At 39.2% G+C, this 19,012-nt stretch overlaps 1 protein-coding gene across 1 annotated transcript in view; it reads right to left on the reverse strand.

Annotated features, from left to right (window-relative positions):
* prdm6 (PR domain containing 6) overlaps positions 1-17,239 on the reverse strand; it is a 222,615-nt gene extending 205,376 nt beyond the window's left edge. Inside the window, exons 1-2 of the mRNA XM_080189688.1 lie at positions 16,759-17,239; positions 10,697-11,001 (exon numbers count right to left, since the gene is read on the reverse strand). Coding sequence (XP_080045814.1) covers positions 10,697-11,001; positions 16,759-17,239 — 786 coding nt within the window. The remainder of the gene's footprint in view (positions 1-10,696; positions 11,002-16,758) is intronic.
* Positions 17,240-19,012: the final 1,773 nt, after the last annotated feature.

A 19,012-nucleotide genomic window follows, 5' to 3' on the forward strand; every position in this document is an offset into this window, starting at 1 on the left:
CATTTCTGTATTATTAAAATAGATTTTTTTTCTAAAATCTTTGATAAACTCAGTTACATCTAAACATCAAAAGATAAATACAGACAGGAGGGTCACTCAGCTAAGCTTAGTTCAACCATCTCAAAGGAAAGCATCGACAATTGGTTTATAGAAACACACAATTCACTTATGAATCATTTGAAGTTTTTTTTGCCTTCATTATCTTACATTTGAGAGGATAGAATATGTCAGTGGACTTGTCATATCATATATTGTTCTGGAATTACAGACTTTTCTTTTGCATCGCTGTCCTTATATTTCAGTTAAAAACAAATCCAAGTTTTATCCGGCAATAATTGTTTCTGAGGCTAAATGGCAAGCTCTGATTTCCCCTCCTTTCAATCTGCTCCACATCTTAATTCAATCAATAAAACAGCTTTGTGATATCTTGAGATACCCTCTGAGAAGCAAAGCTTCTAGAGATTTTCTGTCTATTCAAAGTCAATGGATGAAAACTAAAGCATTTTGTGTCTGCAAAAAAAAGGCTGTTAGATGCAAACTTTTGACAGAGTCACTATAAATCCTGGTGCTTTTAAACTCTAGGTAGCAGTTAAAAATACACATCTAGTTTGTAGATATTAATAACAAACATCAGAAAAAATGTCATGACAAATTATTCTAAGGCATGGTTATTTCTGGATCCTATGGGTAGTATTCTTTACATGTGAATAATGAATATATTTAAATATACTGGAGTCAATATCGCTTACAAATATGAATCTTAACAGTAATAAATGTCAGCAGTACAACATATATTCAGAAGTTTTGGAAACTAAAATGCACTAAAAGAAAATACTGTTCATGCATTGAGCTCTGCCATCATGTTCTAACCCAAGTCTCACAAGGTTCTTGTATCAATTAGGACAGCAGAAGTGCTTTTAAAGAATTGTTATTTTTGGATTATCTACTCTTAGGTGAGCTTCAAGCAAGGCTAGAGAACCCCACCTACCCTTTACAATGGGTGCGCCATCTGCATCAGTGAGATGCAAATTGGATGTCAATCCAGTATTCAGGGTGAGTGTTATGGTCTCTGTTTGTAGGAACTGACTGGAGTTGGGCCCCCAAATCCAACCCTTCGGCCTCAGCGTAATATTGCTACGGTTAACCCTGATTCAAACTCCATTTGGATATCAACAGCCCACTTGATATCAGGCCATTATTTTGAGAACATATCATGCCTCCACTAATTGGGGTTGCTTGGAGTGGGTCCCAGGACCATAAATCAGTTTCTGACTCAGTGCAGGGAATGATATCACTCAACCAAAGGATCATCATAATCCTGAGAAACAGAAGTCCAATTTAGCTGGGTCAGCCCTGTTTCCAACTTGCCTTGGCCCACTTTATCTGTGGAGATCTGTGCATGGAACAAGTTGAGAATTACCAAATTCCAGATAAACATATATGGCCCCCACTCTGATGTCTAATACAGGATAGTGATCTGGACATCCCTCAGAAAATGATTTAATGTGAAAATGATTTCCCTCCTTATAAGGGGCTGAAGGGATCGTGGCTGGTGTTGGGTAAATTGCCTACTCTGAAAGTGGCAGTCAGTAGAATGTCTAGCCTTAAGGGATAGATAGATATCAGTGATATGGCCAGTTCCAATTTATGCCCAGCTGCCCTGTGCAAATGATTTGCCTCTTATTGACCATAGGCCATAAGATGTAGGAGCAGAAGTAAACCATTCAGCCCACTGAGTCTACTCTACCATTCAATAAGATCATGACTGATCTGATATGTCAATCCTCAATTCCACCTTCCCACCTTATCCCTGTAACCCTTTATTTGACCATATTACTTTAATACCTATTATCAGCACAACTGTGTAAATACTTAAACCTCATTACTGCAAACCTTTAGGAACCAAAAAAATCCTTAATAGATCCTCCATATTAAGAATCACAATAACAAAATATGAGACTGGAATAATAAAAACTGCTACCTCACAGCTGCAGGGACCTGGGTTTGATTCCATCCTTGGGGACTATCTGTGAGGAGTTTGCACATTCTCACCATGCCTGCACAGGTTTCCTTGGGATGTTCCCATTTCTTCCCACAGTCCAAAGATGTGTAGGCTAGGTGGATTACCTCTGGTAAATGCACAAGGTTACAGGGAGAGGGCAGAGGGGAGGGCCTGGGTAAGATGCTCTTTCGGAAATTTGGTGCAGACGTGATGGGCTAAACAGCTTCCTTCTACACTGTAGGGATTGTACAACTCTATAAGGATATATCCTACATTGATAAAATGCAACCTGAGCAAATAACACATTAAAAAAATTAAACCTGACTTTAATCTCAGGAGCACTGGGGCATGATGTTTGCCAGCACAATTTTAATTGAATTTTCCATTGAGAAATTAACTGAAGACTCCATACTCCAGGCGCCAAAAAGGTTGAAAAGAATAAAATAGAAAAAGCAAAATAAGTCATGAAACAGCGATTAAATAACTCTGAGATTGGAACTTAAATGATTGAAGACTATAGAAGGAGGGAAAGACTTAAGATGTTAAGGAGTTCTGGGGTTTGAAAAAAAGACTGATTTTAGTAAGACAATGTTCAATGAGATTCTATTTCAACATTGTAAATATATTAGAAAGCACAAGACCACATCGTACAATGCATTTCAGAGAGAGATGGAAATGGAAGGGTTATGATGTGCAGAGGCCATCAGCAGGTCAATGATCAAGCAAAATGGAGACACAGAATATCCAGGATGTAATAATTTCAAAATCATATACAAAAAGGCATGTGATACAGAAATGTTTGGTTTCCTAGGTTTCATTTTGCTTTGAGGAATATATTAGACAATACAAATAATGTTACAGAGTAGCATTTGACAGTTACGTTGATGTAAAAATGCTGTGCATTGCAATTACATCACAACCCTTTGCCTTTTGTGGGATACTTTAAAGCATTCTTATACACATACAGTCTGTTTGATTTAGTATCTCAGATTCCTCCTCATTATTGTAATTTCTGATCCTCATGAACAAAAACTGTCTGTTGTCCTATCGATAATAGAATACCCGAAATTGTACACACAACCATACTTGCGAACTAACACATTTTTTTACAAATGCATCAGTACAACTTTGTTTCTGTATTTGTAACTGCTATTTTTAAAATGTGGAAATATATTACCAGTATTCACACTTCTACAGAATTATGTATTCACAGTCTAGATTTCTCTGTCCAATCACAGCCTTCAAATTATCTCCATTAAGTGTTTACTTTCATTCATTGTTTTTCCTCCCAAAACATATCTTGTAGGATATTTGTGCATTGATTTGAATCTACCTCTTGTCTGTCCAAACTGCTGATCTGTGTAAGTTATCCTAAAGGTTTTTATATTCCACTTCATTGTTTGACAAATGTTTTACTTTTATGTGTTTTGGATATTTAACTATGCATCCTATGTCTGAATCCATTATCAAAAACAAAAATGGATCTATCACTTAAGCTTGCCATATCACTTTTCTACTTCTGTTAACTGAGCATTACCTGTTCATGCTAAAGCTTTGCTTCCTATCCATTATTAGCTTTTCAATATAGAATGAACTGATTTTCTTTGCATCAAGCTCTCTCATGAGGGAATGTCATTTGAAAATACATACGGACCATCAACTGTATTTTCCTTATCTGTGGAATCGGTCAGTTCATCAAACAAAATTGCAACACATATGTCTAACATGACTGGTCTATATCAAATCCAAGCAGTTTGTTCTTTGTTATCTCATGTTTCACTCAGCACTAGTAAATGAAAATCAGAACCCCATGACATCCATGGAATCTTAATGGCATCTTAGCCTGCTCCCGAGTGGGACAACACCCCACCGGGTAAACCTGTTGATAAATCAGTAAAGTCATTGAAAGTAAGTGAAAAAATCTTCTGTAGTGAGACCAGGAAGTGAACAAGTAGAGGCCTCTGCTGTGCCAGGTTATTCACCAATTACATCTGAGAGACCTCAAACACTCTGCCTCCTGTGACTTCCCTTATTGTTGGCATGGTGTGCATCCAGCATCTTCCTCTGCCAGATACATACCACTTTCTGCTCAAAACAGGTTAACCACCAAAGTTCAAATGAGACCCAAAGTTTAAAATGGGTCAGGTCTGCACCTCAAACTCCCAAGCTTCCCAACAGGAGTTAAAATTAACTCTAAAACGTTTGTTCACAACCGACTCTGGACTAATGAAATTATAATTATCAAATTTATCCTTCCCTCTCTTCTTGAACAGAAATGGTACACCAGCAACTCTTCAGCAGAATTTGTTTTTCAAAGGATTAAAAAATTATAGTCAAAGCCTCTACTATTTCTTCTCTGACTTCCTTCTATTTTGTTAGCAATTGTACTTTTGCCTTTAAGTTTATCCATGGGCTTAAAGCCCATCTGGACTGGCACTTCAGTGCAGTTCTAGGTAAGAGTGGCAGTGTCAGAAATGAATCTGCACTTAATGACACATCCTGGGCAGGATATTCCTGCTGTGCTCGTTCCAAAACTGGAAAATCCTCCCTGAGGTCAATGGACCTCTGCATGGTCCACTCATCTGCCCACCACGATTCCTGTGGCAGACAGGACGGGAAAATTTCCCTGAATGTGAAAGATTCCATAGCATTATTTAAAAAACAGCAATGAGATTGTTTGGTTTCCTGGAAAGCACTATACTTCAACTAACATGACCATAAACAAATAATTGGACGTTTATCTCATTGCTGTTAGTGGAATCCTGCAGAATGTATATTAAATGGCATATTTGCTTTCAGAACGATCATCATATTTCAAAATAATTTGTCATAATGTTTCTAATAAACAGCATTAAAAATGCTGCATTCGTGTAGTGTTTTTCCAGCATTTAACAGAGATAAACAAAATGTCCAGCAGGTTGTACATGCTATCACTTATCATCAAACTGAGGTAAGTCACTAAGGATCAAGTGGAATATTGAAATAAAATAAAATTTGTTTGAAGTGTTATGACATTTGCTAAAGCAGTAAATTGTTGCCACAAAAAACTTTCACAAATCTGTTGACTTTGGATCCGCAAGTTTTAATTGTTTTTCCCCATAAACTCTTTGATTTGTCTTGCAAGTGTCTGAAAATAGAAAACAATACTACAACAAATAATACAATTGCAATTTTGTGAGGTCCCCAAAAGTGTGCCTATTTGTAGAATTATGGCTGTCATTGGGATTCATGCCTGAAAATATTACAAATGCTAATTCAATTCTCTTTGTAATAAGTAATTTCATTCAGGACTATGCTGTTAGCTGAGAGAAATATAAACAGGCAGAATGAAAAATAAGCATCACAATACGTGTGTACTTTCAGTCCAGCTTGGACAAGAAGACTGTCAGCCTTTTAGCTGTAAGTTGTGTACAACTGTAAGTGACTTTGAACCATCTAAATCTAGTTGGCAGTGAGTACAAGTGGATAGAACAAATTGCATTTAATTTGTCACAATTTGATATTAAGTTTGTCAATCCCACTCAGAGGGACTCCAAAAGGAATGATTGCTATATAAAATGGAATAGTACAGTGATGCTCTCTTTGGGGGGGGGGATAAACACTTTAGAAATATATTTTCCCTGACCATTTCATGCTTATTGTAAACTTAGCTAGAGAGTTTCCTCTGATACTTTTCAGTAAAGCTATTAATGTATTCTAATTTTTTTTACAATTTTGTTGATATAGAATATATAAGCAATCTTCCCTATCACTGGGGAGAGGTAAAGAAATATTATACTGCATCCTGCATGTGTTACAAATGCTGCAGAAATGACTAATATCAACATTAGATTCTGCAAAGAGTAAGGGCCTTGACAACATGCTGACCAAATGACTGAAGGCATGTGCTCTAGAACTAGCCTCGCCTGTGGCCAAGCTGTTCCAGTACAGCTACAACATTCACAGCTGGCCGACAATGTGGAAAATTGCCAAGCAATGATCAATCCACAAAAAGCAGGACAAATCCAATCTGGTCAATTATCAGCCAATCAGCCATCTCTCAATCATCTGGAAAATGATGGAAGGTGTCATCGACAGGGCTATCAAGTAGCACTTACATAGTAATAATCTGCTCACTGAAGCTCAGTTTGGACACCATCAGGGCAACTCAGCTTCATTACCTGAACCTCATTACAGCCTTGGCCAAAACATCAACAAAAGAGCTGAACTTGAGAGGGAAGCTGAAAGTGACTGCTCTGAACATCAATACAGCATTTGAGTGAGTGTGATATCAGGAGCCTTGGCAAAACTGAAGTCAATGGGAGTCAGGGGAAAAAATCTTCACTGGCTGGAGACATACCTAGTACAAAGGAAGATAGTTGTAGTTGTTGAGGGTCAGTCAACCCAGTCCCAGGACATCGCTGCAGGAATTTCTCAGGTCGTGTCCTAAGCCTAACCATCTTCAGTTGCTTCATCAATGACTTTTCTTCCATCATAAGATCAGAAGTGGTGATATTTGCTGATGATAGTGTAAAGTTCAATACCATTTACAATTCCTCAGATAGTGAAGCACTTTATGTCAATATGCAGCAAAACCTGGACAATATTTGTATTTGCACTGATACAGATCAGTATCAGGCAAGTGTCAGACAATGGCCATTCCAACGAGAGAGAATCTAATCATCTCCCCTTGAAGTTCCATGGTATTGCCATCACTAAATCCCCACTCGCAACATCCTGGCAGGTATCATTGACTAGAAACTGAACTGGGCCAACCATGTAAGTGCTGTAACCAAGAGCAGGTCAGAAACTGGAAATTCTGAGGTGTTTAACTCACTTCCTGACTCCCCAAAACTTGTCCATCATCTACATGTCACAACTCAGGAGTGTGATGCAATACTCTGCATTTGCCTGGATGCAAATTGATCCCTGCAAACAATTTAGATACTAAGAGAGACATTTATTTTTAAATTCCACTTACTATGTGAAAAAAAGCTCTTCCAATGTCACAAGTCTTGCTTGAAGCTTGTAACATTGAAACTTTGTGTCCTATCTCCCCTAGTTCTTCAATAACATTCTAGATTAAATGTATTGCTTAAATCTACAGCATTCAGATAATTTAAATGCCTGGATTAGAAGATATTTCCAGTGAAAATTAAAGGTTTTTTCCTTTGGAAGTAAAACTATACTCTGAAATAACAGTTATTGACTGAATACCCTTTTATTTAATGTATTGACCTAATAAACCTTATTAATAATATTATTTGTCAAGAATCAAAATAAAGTTTGACGTGTTGATTTTGTATCCATAATACAAGCAATATTTTACTGGGAATTATTCCAAATATAATTTCAAAAGGAAAGCTATTGGGGTAGCATTGCTTCCTAATAAGGAATAAGCTGAGCCTCTGTCATTATAACGAAGAGTGACAACTAAATTTCCAGGAAACACAATGAGCCAGATGTTGATGGAGTGGGGCATTTATGGCATATCCCATTTGTTAGACTGACAATCATACATGTAGTTTTTAAATGTTTTGCCCACAGTTGCTGGACGTGCAAGGTGATATTTATACAGCCAGAGCAACATGTTAAATGGTACCTCAGTGAACAAACTAGCTGTCTTACGAAATGAGATTAAAAGATTGAGAAATAAAAGTAAGATGGACTGAGAAGAAGGAGGTATGAGAGTAGCAAATTCAGTGTCAAAGCAGATAGAGAAGGAAATAAAAAGAGGGAAGGAAAGATTGAATTGCGAGAGAAAAAGGAAAAATAAATAAAAGCTCATTTCGAATTTGATGTATTTATAATCTCCTAAATTATTTCACAACCTAAAGGAAACAGGCTCACCACTCATGATTGTTTATTTTCTGGCCAAGAGGGTTGACTGGCAGTCATTAACATTTTTTTAAATTTTACTCCAATCTTAAAGTAACAAGGCCAATGCTCAGAATGGCAAACACAAATCCATTCCTTGCTTGCTCCAAAAACCAAAATCAAAATTAAATTGAATCCAAATCAAGCTGACAAGATAAGGCATTGCACCCCATCTTGGGCTTGATCTAACACTTGTGGGCAAATCTTCCCGTTCTGCCTGCCACAGGAATCAGAGCAGACGAGAGGCAGACCATGGAAAGGTCCGTTGACCTCGGCAGGATTTTCTGGTTATGGGGTGAGCGCCACCGGAAAATCCCATGCTTGATCTTAGCCAAAAGGCCGAGATCATATCATTAAAAGTTGTTTACAATGATAATTGTCAAATTTAACTTTCTGGGCAATTAAAGTGCAACCACTTCATGGAAATCCAGGAGAGGTTAAGGGTGAGATCCTGGTTTCAGAAGACAAATAGCAAACAACATAAAAAGGTTAGAAAGTGTGGTGATTCACAATTTATGGGGTATTTCTTCTTTGCTACAAGCTGTTGGCCAATTTGATGATTAGCAAAATTGTCCTTCATTCAGATGCCTTTTTTTCAGAAAACCTGGACTATTATTTTTTTGCAGATTCAATTTGCTGTATGATTCTGTAGTTCTAAGCCTTATGTTAATGTTACAGGTTCATATATTAGAACCAGTATCGAATATAGCAATGGCATATGTGAAAATATTTCTTTGGCAGTGCCCAATTTATGTGTGGGCAATAATAATGAAAATAAAACTTATATTTCAATAGTCAGCACTGAAAATGATAAAGTAACATCAAAAATGATTTCAAACAGCTACAAAAATACACATTACTCTTTTTAAGTACAAAATATACTGCAAACATATAAAGTGGAAAATGTCGCAGCCAATCATAGTACATGATGAATTGCTCCTAAATGACCAAAACGCATTGCTGCCAAGAAATCTGCTCAGTCTCATGCAGAGATACAAAACATATATTAATAGTTGTTTGGTAGTGCAGAACTTGAGTATTGTTGAAAAAGAGACACGTTGAAGCTTTTTGACTTGCACTGATTCAGACACTGTACATGAATGCTGATACAAGGGGATAACAATAACAACCAGGCAATAACTTGTATATTATATGAGGAGGAAGTGCTGATTGGTTGGCAAATAGACTCTGATTGGTAAACCAAAAGAGAAAATGCTGGAAAATCTCAGCAGGTCTGGCAGCATCTGTAAGGAGAGAAAAGAACTGATGTTTCAATTCCAGACGACTCTTTGTCAAAACTAAAAGGCACAGACAGTGGGAGATATTTATACTGCAGGATGAGGGAATGAAAGATGAGTCATAGCCACAGAAACCAGGGAAACCAGCTAATAGCAATCCACAAAGAGAATAAAGGACATGAATGGCCAAAAGGCAGAGAAGCTAAAATGAACTGTTTTTACTGTTCTCTACCTTATGTTTTTTTGTTGCCTTTCTTCATTTCTCTTCCTATTCTTTTCCCCTACTTTACCTCCCCACCCCTCCAAAACAACATCTTCATTTCAGCTGCTCTGTCGTTTTGCCATTCACGTCCTTTATTCTCTCTGTGGATTGCTATTAGCTGGTTTCCCTGGTTTCTGTGGCTATGATTCATCTTTCATTCCATCACCCTGCAATATAAATATCTCCCACTTTCTATACATTTTAGCTTTGTCTGGATTTGAAACATCAGCTCTTTTCACTCCTTACAGATGCTGCCAGACCTGCTGAGATTTTCCAACATTTTCTCTTTTGGTTTCAGGTTCCAGCATCTGCAGTAATTTGCTTTTATCTGATTGGTAAATGTGTTACCATGGAGAAGGCACCAGATGACTGATTGTTAACTGCCAAGCATTGTTTGAAATTTAAACCAGACAGCTTGCCGATTGATCAAGACATTGCCCTGAGGACTGAACCAGCAAATGGCTGTCACTTATTTTGTTTTGCTGCAGCAGGCTTGTGTGTACGTGTTCTTTCAATCTGCAAAGAACAGGGCCCTGTATATTAACATATGTAGCTTCCAGTCCATGCAAAGGTGCCACACAGCAAGCCCAAGCAGCAATTTGAAATTGGTTTGCCAGCATAACTGTTAGTACACTGAGGATTATTTAGCAAACATTGTCCAATTGCAGAATATTGTTGGACACAGTGTCTTGAGTCTATTATGCAGACCAATCAGCACTTTCTTCTTATGCAGCATAAATTGTTGTTTCCCCTTATATTGGTATCCTTGCATATGATGAATGCAAGACAAGAAGATTTGAAGCCTTCAATAATATTCAAAACATATATTGTGAAGACTATTTTCACAAGTAGAGGGAACTTGAAGGAGTTAGAGAGGCTTCAAAAGATGAGTTTAACTGTCCAATATACTTTTGGCAATTTGATTCCAATATGGCTGGGTTATTATGATTTCCTTTTTTTGTTCTTATCTGATATGCAACATTTGCTTTTTGAACATTCTTTATAAATTAGACTGTCATGAAAAAAAATGTCCTCAGAATCATAGAATTGTTACAGTGCAGAAGGAGACTATTCGGCCTATTGTGTATGCACCGGGTCTCCAACTGAACAATTAGTGCCATTGTCTTGCTTTCTCCCTGTAACACTGCACATTCTTCCTTTTCAGCCAACAATTAGAATGTGATATTAACATCATGGAAAAGGGAAATATTTCATGCAAACATCATTTAGAGCATCAAATAACATTTTATCCTATAGCATAATTTGCATCACAAATTAATGCATGAATAGAAGAAAACATATTGATGTTCGAGTGATTTAAGGTCAGTTGCTTCTTACCTCCCAGAGGTGACGACTGTTCCTGAGAGCTCCAACTTGCACCTTTTCCCTGGAGATGGCAACTCCCTGGTAAGGTCCAAGCCAGGTACCCTGTGGGATGCGTTGTGCTGCACAGATGCCATAGCCCAAGCCTGGCACAGTGCTTGTACACAGGCACACCTCCCGGGGCAGCTCACGCAGCCCGCATGGCACATCAGGTGGAGCTGTAGCTGCACTGCTGCTTGTCCCCACCAGGCGACGCAGTGAGTGGAGTGGTCCATGCATTGGGCACTCGCCATTCCGATTGTCAGCACACATGTCACAGCCTGAAGAGAGGACAATGTAGATTAGCCAGTGAAAGAAGAACAAGTTAGCCTATGTGACAGTGGAACAAGCATAGATTACACTGAGTGACTTGGACAAGGCCATAGGTTAATCTGGCCTAAAAAGAAGTTAGACTGAAAGGCAAGGGAAAGAAATAAGTTAAATGAAATCAAAGTGCAATTGTGAGTTTAACTGAGTGGTAAGAAAGTAAGCATCCTTCATTTAATGGCAAAGAAAGGAGAATTGAAGGTTCACAGGTCAGTTTAGCCAGCAAGAAAATGGCAAAGGGGACTATACTTCAACAGTACCAGTAACTGTACTTAGATTTATGCAATGACTTTCACGTTGAAACATCTCAAAGTCCTCTATACCATGGATTACTTATTAGAGTGTAATAAATGTTGGGCAGAAAAGTCGATTAAGAGGAAAGGAGCCACACTTGAGCAGTTGGATGTAAGGGAGTGGACGAGGTAACCTGGATACCAAGGGGTTGAAGGTGCTTCATTCAGTAGTCAGTGTTAATACAGAGGGACAGGTTAAACTAGACAGTAAGGAGGAACGGCAGATTAGAACGACTGGTCCCGAACAGGACTCTGGCTTCACTGAGTAGTGAGAAAGACACGAAGTGAGAATGCGTGCCAACACAAAGGGCGAACTGGAAAGGGTTGTAAGGGGAGAAACGGAGACAGTCGATTAGTGGAAAGAGATGGCAGGAAAAAGCAAATGTCAACCATTCTTTAGTCAGCTTATTACAGTTTACAACAAGGGTTAAAGACTTCATTTATTATACAGACTTCAGTGCAGACACGGGGAAAAGACTACGGGGGCTATTTTAAAAAGGCAAAAATGGCATTGCATTTTTTTTATTTCGCTTTCTGAAAGCATATTTCCTTTATATCGCTGCAAAATCATGTTCCCTTACGCAGCTCCCCTGTAGAAAGAGAAAGGTAAAGTCGAGAGTTCATACGTATCTAAAGATAAACATTAAAAAGTTAATAGCGTTGCAGCTTTTAAAAAGTAATTTCTAACCGTGTCTGAGATAATTGGTCTTTAATTGATTACTTATGCACTTTTTTAGCACAGATTTGAATGTAAAGGCTTGTTTCAGTGACTGTTCTCTGGCTATCGCGATACAATAACATGCAGTAAATGTAAAGATGCACATCTCTATCCTTAAACAGTTCCGTTTCCCTGTATTTCTGTTTCATTGCGCGGTTAAACCCGAAGTACTTGCACTGTCCATAGTTGCAGTCGGTGTGCTAAATTCTCCACAGGGTTGGCAGCCCAATCCCAGAATGCGGTCTGTTGTGAATACCACAAAGATGGTCTCAAATTGCCAGTGCATCAAGGTCACTCTCTCCATGTTATTGGCATTTTGTGTTCTGCCTTTGTTTGGAATTTCCCCATTTAGTACATTTCAGAACACTTTCAGTAGCGCCACTTGAGTCTTTAGAAATGATGTTGACGGGTATTCATACATTGAAATGTTCTAACTCCATTTTAGGCGCCATTTATTCTTGTTGCCACTATTGTGTTGTTTCGGAAACTTGGGAATACGTACAAAACTAAGAGTAAGTGGCATGATTCACTGCAATGTGGTGGGAAGACCGGTCTGAATCAAATCTTTAAAATAGCTAAAATTTTGTGTATTGCAAAAAAAAGGCTTGAATTTAGCAGAAGAAACCGACACAGAGAATGAGAGTGAGAAATGAGCCAGGATATCCTATTGTCTGGTACTAAGTACGACAGCAAATGCATTTTAAGTACATTGTACATAGTTTGTCCTCAATTTAATTAATTTCCAAGAGTAGTAGATCATCAACAACTGATGTAGCCTTCCAAATCCAACAGTTCATTTTAGTTTTGAAATATATAATGGATCCAAACCACTTCAACAATTATAATACCGGTTACTCAAAACTGCCAGTGAAAATGTTTGTAATAAGCGGCCTCGCAAAAACAATTCTTCTTGTGGAAACCTTGGATTGTGTAACTGGTATGTTATATATTATAAAGGTAGTTTAACAGTTCAAGCTGACTCAAAAGATTCCGTGGAAGGCAAGTGATGTGCAAGATGCTGCGCTGGGAAGTCACTGACCACTCGGGTTATGCAGACAATGAGCTGACAATGTAATGCGCTCTGCAACAAAACTTGCCGTTCAGTTTGGTCTGAAGGTTTGTTGGTCTGTCTGTTGCATGTCTGCTGGATGGAAACTCGTTTTTTATGGTCGTGCGGAGGGTTTATAGGCTGTTTTTGTTTTATGAATGGCCAACAGAGAGAGAAAGAGGAAGAACAGGATTGGGACAAATCGAAACTTGCTCCCTTCCCCTCCTCGCTTTTCAGCTGTTTCACAGAGCTGGGCCTCCTTTTCCGCACAACTCGTCCCATTCAACTTCAAACAGCACCCGCCCCGACTCGACTCAGTCAAAAGTTTACAGCGACCGAGCCACTTGTAGTTCAATGGGGTCATTAAGTTTGCTGAGTGCGGGGTGATTAGTAATGCAAATAAGATTTCCCTTTTTGACTTATATTGACTGAAGGCCAGATATTGTAATGTCCCCGCGCAAATAGGAGAGACGATTTTTTTTAGTGCTAAATAAATGGTATCCAGCATTGTGAGATTTTTTAAAAAAGTATTACGTTGGTTGCATTACAAAGCGAGAGGAGGACACTCGCTGAATAATACGCGTATGGATATTGAAACCGTTATCCCCCTGTACTGCCCTAATGCTTCTGCATTTGAAACCATACACAAAAAAAAATCAACAAATCCCAGCGTTGATGTTTAAACAGCCCCAGACAGCAATCTGCCTGCTCTAATACAACTCTTGAATCGCGTCTCGTACGACAATCATCTAGAATGTCCAGGCTTTCAACCCGGCGGAATTACCAGCCCAAAACTGTGCAGCGATTACTCTGTGTACTTGCTTTATTGCGGTCAATGTGGTTTCAAAGTTAGAACAGATTGTACACCTGGCGATACCACTCCTTGGTCGGATCTGCTCTTCGGGAAATCAATTATATGTTTTTAATTGAATTAAATCCCACGATTGCAGTTCTCCTATAAACCTCTTGTTAAACTTTTTAAAAAGAGTTCTGCATTTTGTCAAGCACTACCCGAACATTTCCTTGTAGCATTACAGTGAGATTGTAATGATCAGAAATACTCATTTTTTAAAATCCCTAATGCCGAAAGACCATCTCTTATTGTGAAAACAAATGTTTTATTGCTTCCCGTTAGTTTGCTCACAGATTGTTTACCGAAGTACTCCCAGGCCAAATTTTAAGTGAATAGAATAACACTCAGCCAAGTTCTTTTTATACTTGTGATAATTTGTCACCATTATCGGCATCCACCATTTCATCTTCAGACTGGTTTAAACGTGAAATATTTGAACAGAAATGTCAATTATTCTTACCTATTTTAAATTGACAACTACATTTATCACATATGCCTTATGGTTAAGCTGCGGCGCCAGGAAAATTGCCCAGAACAAAATACAGATATCATAGGCCTTTGCCTATAAGATGACAAATATATTTCTTGTTATTCAATATTAGGAAATCATTCAACTATATAAGATATTTGTTTTGCTTTCAATGCAGGATTGCATTAAAATGGCAGAATATCTGAAACCTGACCACGCACCCTATTTGCATTTGAGACAGTGGCATATATTCCAAAGTATATATTCCAAAGTATAGATTCTAACGTGCACCTCACTTGATAATTTCCTATCATAATATTTATATTATATATGTGTATGTATCAGATTTGTAATATGTTGCATTAATTGTGTCAATACTACACCAGAGCCATGAATGATCTCTCTTGATATGTAAGTTATATTATCTAGAATTACAATACAACTAAAGAAAATAGTTGTCATGTGAGTGCTTTTTCTTCATTCAGCCGCGTCTCGCCGTGTTTTCCTCCCGATGCTCAGTGTGCTTCTTGTTACAAAGCTGAAGACTAGGGGCTGCATGGTGCCATTGGGCAGCTGATTGGATTTTACCAGGCTGACGGAGTTTGGGGGTGGTGAGGGGTGGGGGGGAAGACAGATAGGATTTTTAGATAAAACTACGGCTGGTCCCTAAGAGACCCAAACAATACCGAGATGATGAATAGCATCTCTGCGGCGATCGATCGGTGCCCTGATACAGTCGATTCGGCCAGCTTTCTCCAGAAAACTAGTGGCAATTAATTGTGTCTTGTCCGCTCATCGCTCATCTTTGTGTGGCAGTTATCGATGGAGATTAGTGCTGATGGACCATTTTATCACGTTAAATAAACATTCACCACCTCTCAAGCAAAGGAAATATGGATAATAAAGCTATAGTTAGAGGCGGTAGTCAGTCTTGAAATGACCGTTTAGTTTGTGGAGGAGAGGTGCTAATTTGACATACTTGATCATTTGGGTTACTTTATTTGGAGATGTTGAAAGAACACAGGGTCGGGAATCTGGGTGACGTTTATCAGTGAATCCTGTAACTCCAGGATCCATCTCAGTCCTACAGTTAAAATCTTTCACTCGCTTTCTGTTTACCTCAGCATCTGGAAAGACCTTGCTCATTCATCCAAGCTGCTGTATATATGAAATGAGTTATCTCAGCTTAGCTGTTGAAAAAAAATATCGATCAAACAAAAAAGTATCTATGGATTCCAGAAAACAAATGTTTTGCCTGAGTCTGTCGATGATAGAATTATACTCCTGCATCCACGTCCCTGTCAACCGGTTTCAATGTTTAACTGTTTTTTTTACGTAAAAAGTTACAACACGATCAATGAGTGCCTTTCACAGTGTGAGCTTTTTTTTTAAAAAAATCCATGCCTTTATGTTGCTCGGGACTGATCTAAAATCAGGTTTGATTTTACACCCTGCAGGGTTTCGAATGATATATATTTAAACCATCACTGTAATTGTGATCCTAATTAGTGGCAGCTAAAAAGGATGTTCTCACCGACTTCATTGTCTTCCCGATTGCTTGTCCTGTCTGCTGTATCTAACTCAGTCATACTCCACACAAAGTTATGCATCACAATATTAGGTATTTTAAGTATTCTAAACGTTTTTTTAAAGAAAAGTTTACTGAAGTATCTCTTGATATGGATAAAGTGCCACTATTTTGATGTGTCCACAAGTTGATCTCTATTGTCGAAAAAACACACGGCTTGGCTGAAAATTCTTGCCACAGTAATGTTGTCTGGTGGTATAGTTACATTGTCTTCCTCAGTAATTTGTAAGGAAATGTCTGAGCAGTTTGCACAGGGAAGCGAAACCAGTTCTAAAGAACAACTTAATGTTGCTTCGTAATTGATTCTAATGAAGGAAGTGTTTGATTCGGCGGGATCCCAAACCGAAACAAAACAACATCTAAGCCGTGTCAAGCATCACTTTGTTCCATACTTTAAGATGATAGATTTGCATTGTACATATTCTTCATTTTACTTCAAACCCAGCCGCCTATAATAGCGAGCGGGAAAGCTGGTGAAAAGTTCATACAGGCATTCTGATAATCAAATAAAACTATATACATCATCGGCTGATACAAGGATAGTCTAGGAGCTGTAAAGTGCAATAAATTGTGATTAATATCCTCTAAATGAGGAAAAGTATGTTGGAGTACGTCGGGGTGAACTTCCCTTCTGGGATAATCTATCCTACAATGTGAAACCTAATTTCCTTTATAAAGTAACGAGGAGGGGGAAATGACAGACAAACATCTTTGCAAATTATTGGAGCAATGATTTACTCACGGTTATTGGGGTCTGTTGTATGGTTGTTGATAGGGATGATCTCCATTCTCTGCTGTCCGTACAGGTAATAGTCCAGATCCTCTGTTGTGAAGGCGAACCTCGGCGTCCTTTCGGGCCCGGGTGAACACAGCTCTTTGCTTTGGTTGCCGTTGAGCGCTGAGGGCGGATCAGAAACCGGGCGCTGCCCCAGCACCGAAATCTGCGGCACAGACACTGGGGTCAAGCCGGAGAAAGACAGCGAGCACGCCGAGGAAGCGGACGAAGGGGCCGACGAGGTCGACGACGAGGTGAGAGGTCCCGAGTGCTGGCGGAGGCTCTCGTTGGCCGGGCCAGCTCTGTCGAGGGGCTGCAGCTGGCTGGGAATCACTGTCAGAGAGCCGACTTTCAGCTGGGGCTGAGGGAAAAGCTGCTTCCAATGTTGCATATAGGCAGGATCGACCTTTAGGAATGCAGATCCAGTGGGCTCGCTGGGTTTCATCATCTCAAAAGGCTTCCAACTTCAATAATTAAAGAAAAAAACCGTTACTAGCATACATTCTTCAACTAATCAACTCATCTTTATAAACCATTCAAAGTCTTTAGCCAGGTGTAAGCATTCCTTGGACTTTATGTGCAATATATAAACTGAAACGTATATACTAAATATATTGTTTAACAATGAGACCCCCATCTCAATGCAGAAGCAGGTTTAGCTGAAATGATGAAACGAATTGACAGTTGTATTCCACACACACACACACATGCTGGTGCAAGCGCCGAGTTTCAATATGTATCCAGCCCGAGCTACAATTCAAATGACAGATCCACTCAATCCAAAGCATCTTACAATTCTGTACTACTGTGCACGATAAGCATCGGAGCATAATATTTTCAAAACGCGTTCTTTATATATGACAGAGCAATGTCGTGGAAACTTGGGCACTTAGTTTTGCTTTGCTCAATAAGTTTCTAGATATCGCGTAAATCGTGATATGACACCGACGATCTTTTCTCGCCAGATCTTTCTTAGAAGTACAATCAGAACGCAATAACTTGCGGAAAACTTGCCGGACTCGTGGATCAACTGCCCAACTTGGGGCTGATGTCCTTCTGTACAATCACAATACAGCACCGTGGTACACGGTTTAGAGACGACTTACCTACGGTGTTATTCCAACCAGAGTTCGATTGTAACGGGGGGAGAGGGTGTGGGGGGCTCTTGTTTCCTTTATATGTGTTTAATCGTGTATCCGAGAAGCATGGTTCTCGTGTGGGAAGTCGCCGTGCGTTAGATTCGAGCCACAGGATTCTGTTCATCTATGAGGTTCCTCTAACGTTTACAGGCTGACTTGGAGCAGGACACGTGGTTTTTACGACAGCACAGATTAGACAGTGGACGGGGGAGGGAGGCTGACTGTAACGTGGAAAAACTGGAAAGCAACCACACCCCACTACATTCAATCCCCGTCCATTTCAACCATAGATTAGCACATTTCCCTAAAGACAGCACTAAATTCTATCAGTACAGCGATCACTATTGGGAGTGTCTTCATTTGCATAACTTGTGGCAAATTGTCCGTTTCTTTATCTAGAGCCTGCACAACATAGTTAAATAGTGTGTATACATAATCTATTGCCTGAATTGTTGGGGTCAAGTAAACATCGCCCATGTGTTTGCTCCTTTCAGACCAATTCAGAGGAAAGAGCCAAGAAGTCACTTTGGGACAGAAATGGGAAAGTGCGAAATGGAAGGTAAGTCCATGGTGTGGCTGCTTTAGGTCGATGTGATATATCAAGTAAACTTTTATTTAAGTGTGTTGCGATCATTAGCCTGTACTCTCGCCATTGTTTGCGTGTTTTCCCCTATCTCACTATTCTTTGCGATGACGAATGTTTCTGTGCGTTCTCCTCATCTTCAACATTAGCTTCCCTTGCTCTACATTTCATTGTTACTTTTTTTTGACTCTCGCCCTTTCCTCCACACACCGCAATGTTCTCCAAAGCGCCGTTGAACTTTGCCAACATTGGTGCAGGTATTGGAAATATTCAGGTTCGACTTTCACTGATTGGTAATTCCCCAACAATTGGAGTAGATTCTGAGAAAGTAGCTGGGGTGTTTGGATTATGTCTCTATCTAATGCGGCGCATATTCTGCTAACTCCAGTGGGGCAGCACTGGAAATGTTTTGACTGGCGTCATTTTGACAGGGTCGTCCGTCATCTGGTCCATAGATTGATAACACACAGCGAAAAGACAAACACAATCACGCGGAAAG

Source organism: Carcharhinus amblyrhynchos, chromosome 5 (genome assembly GCF_965287045.1).
Source record: "Carcharhinus amblyrhynchos chromosome 5, sCarAmb.v2.hapA, whole genome shotgun sequence".
NCBI classification, from domain to species: Eukaryota; Metazoa; Chordata; class Chondrichthyes; order Carcharhiniformes; family Carcharhinidae; genus Carcharhinus; species Carcharhinus amblyrhynchos.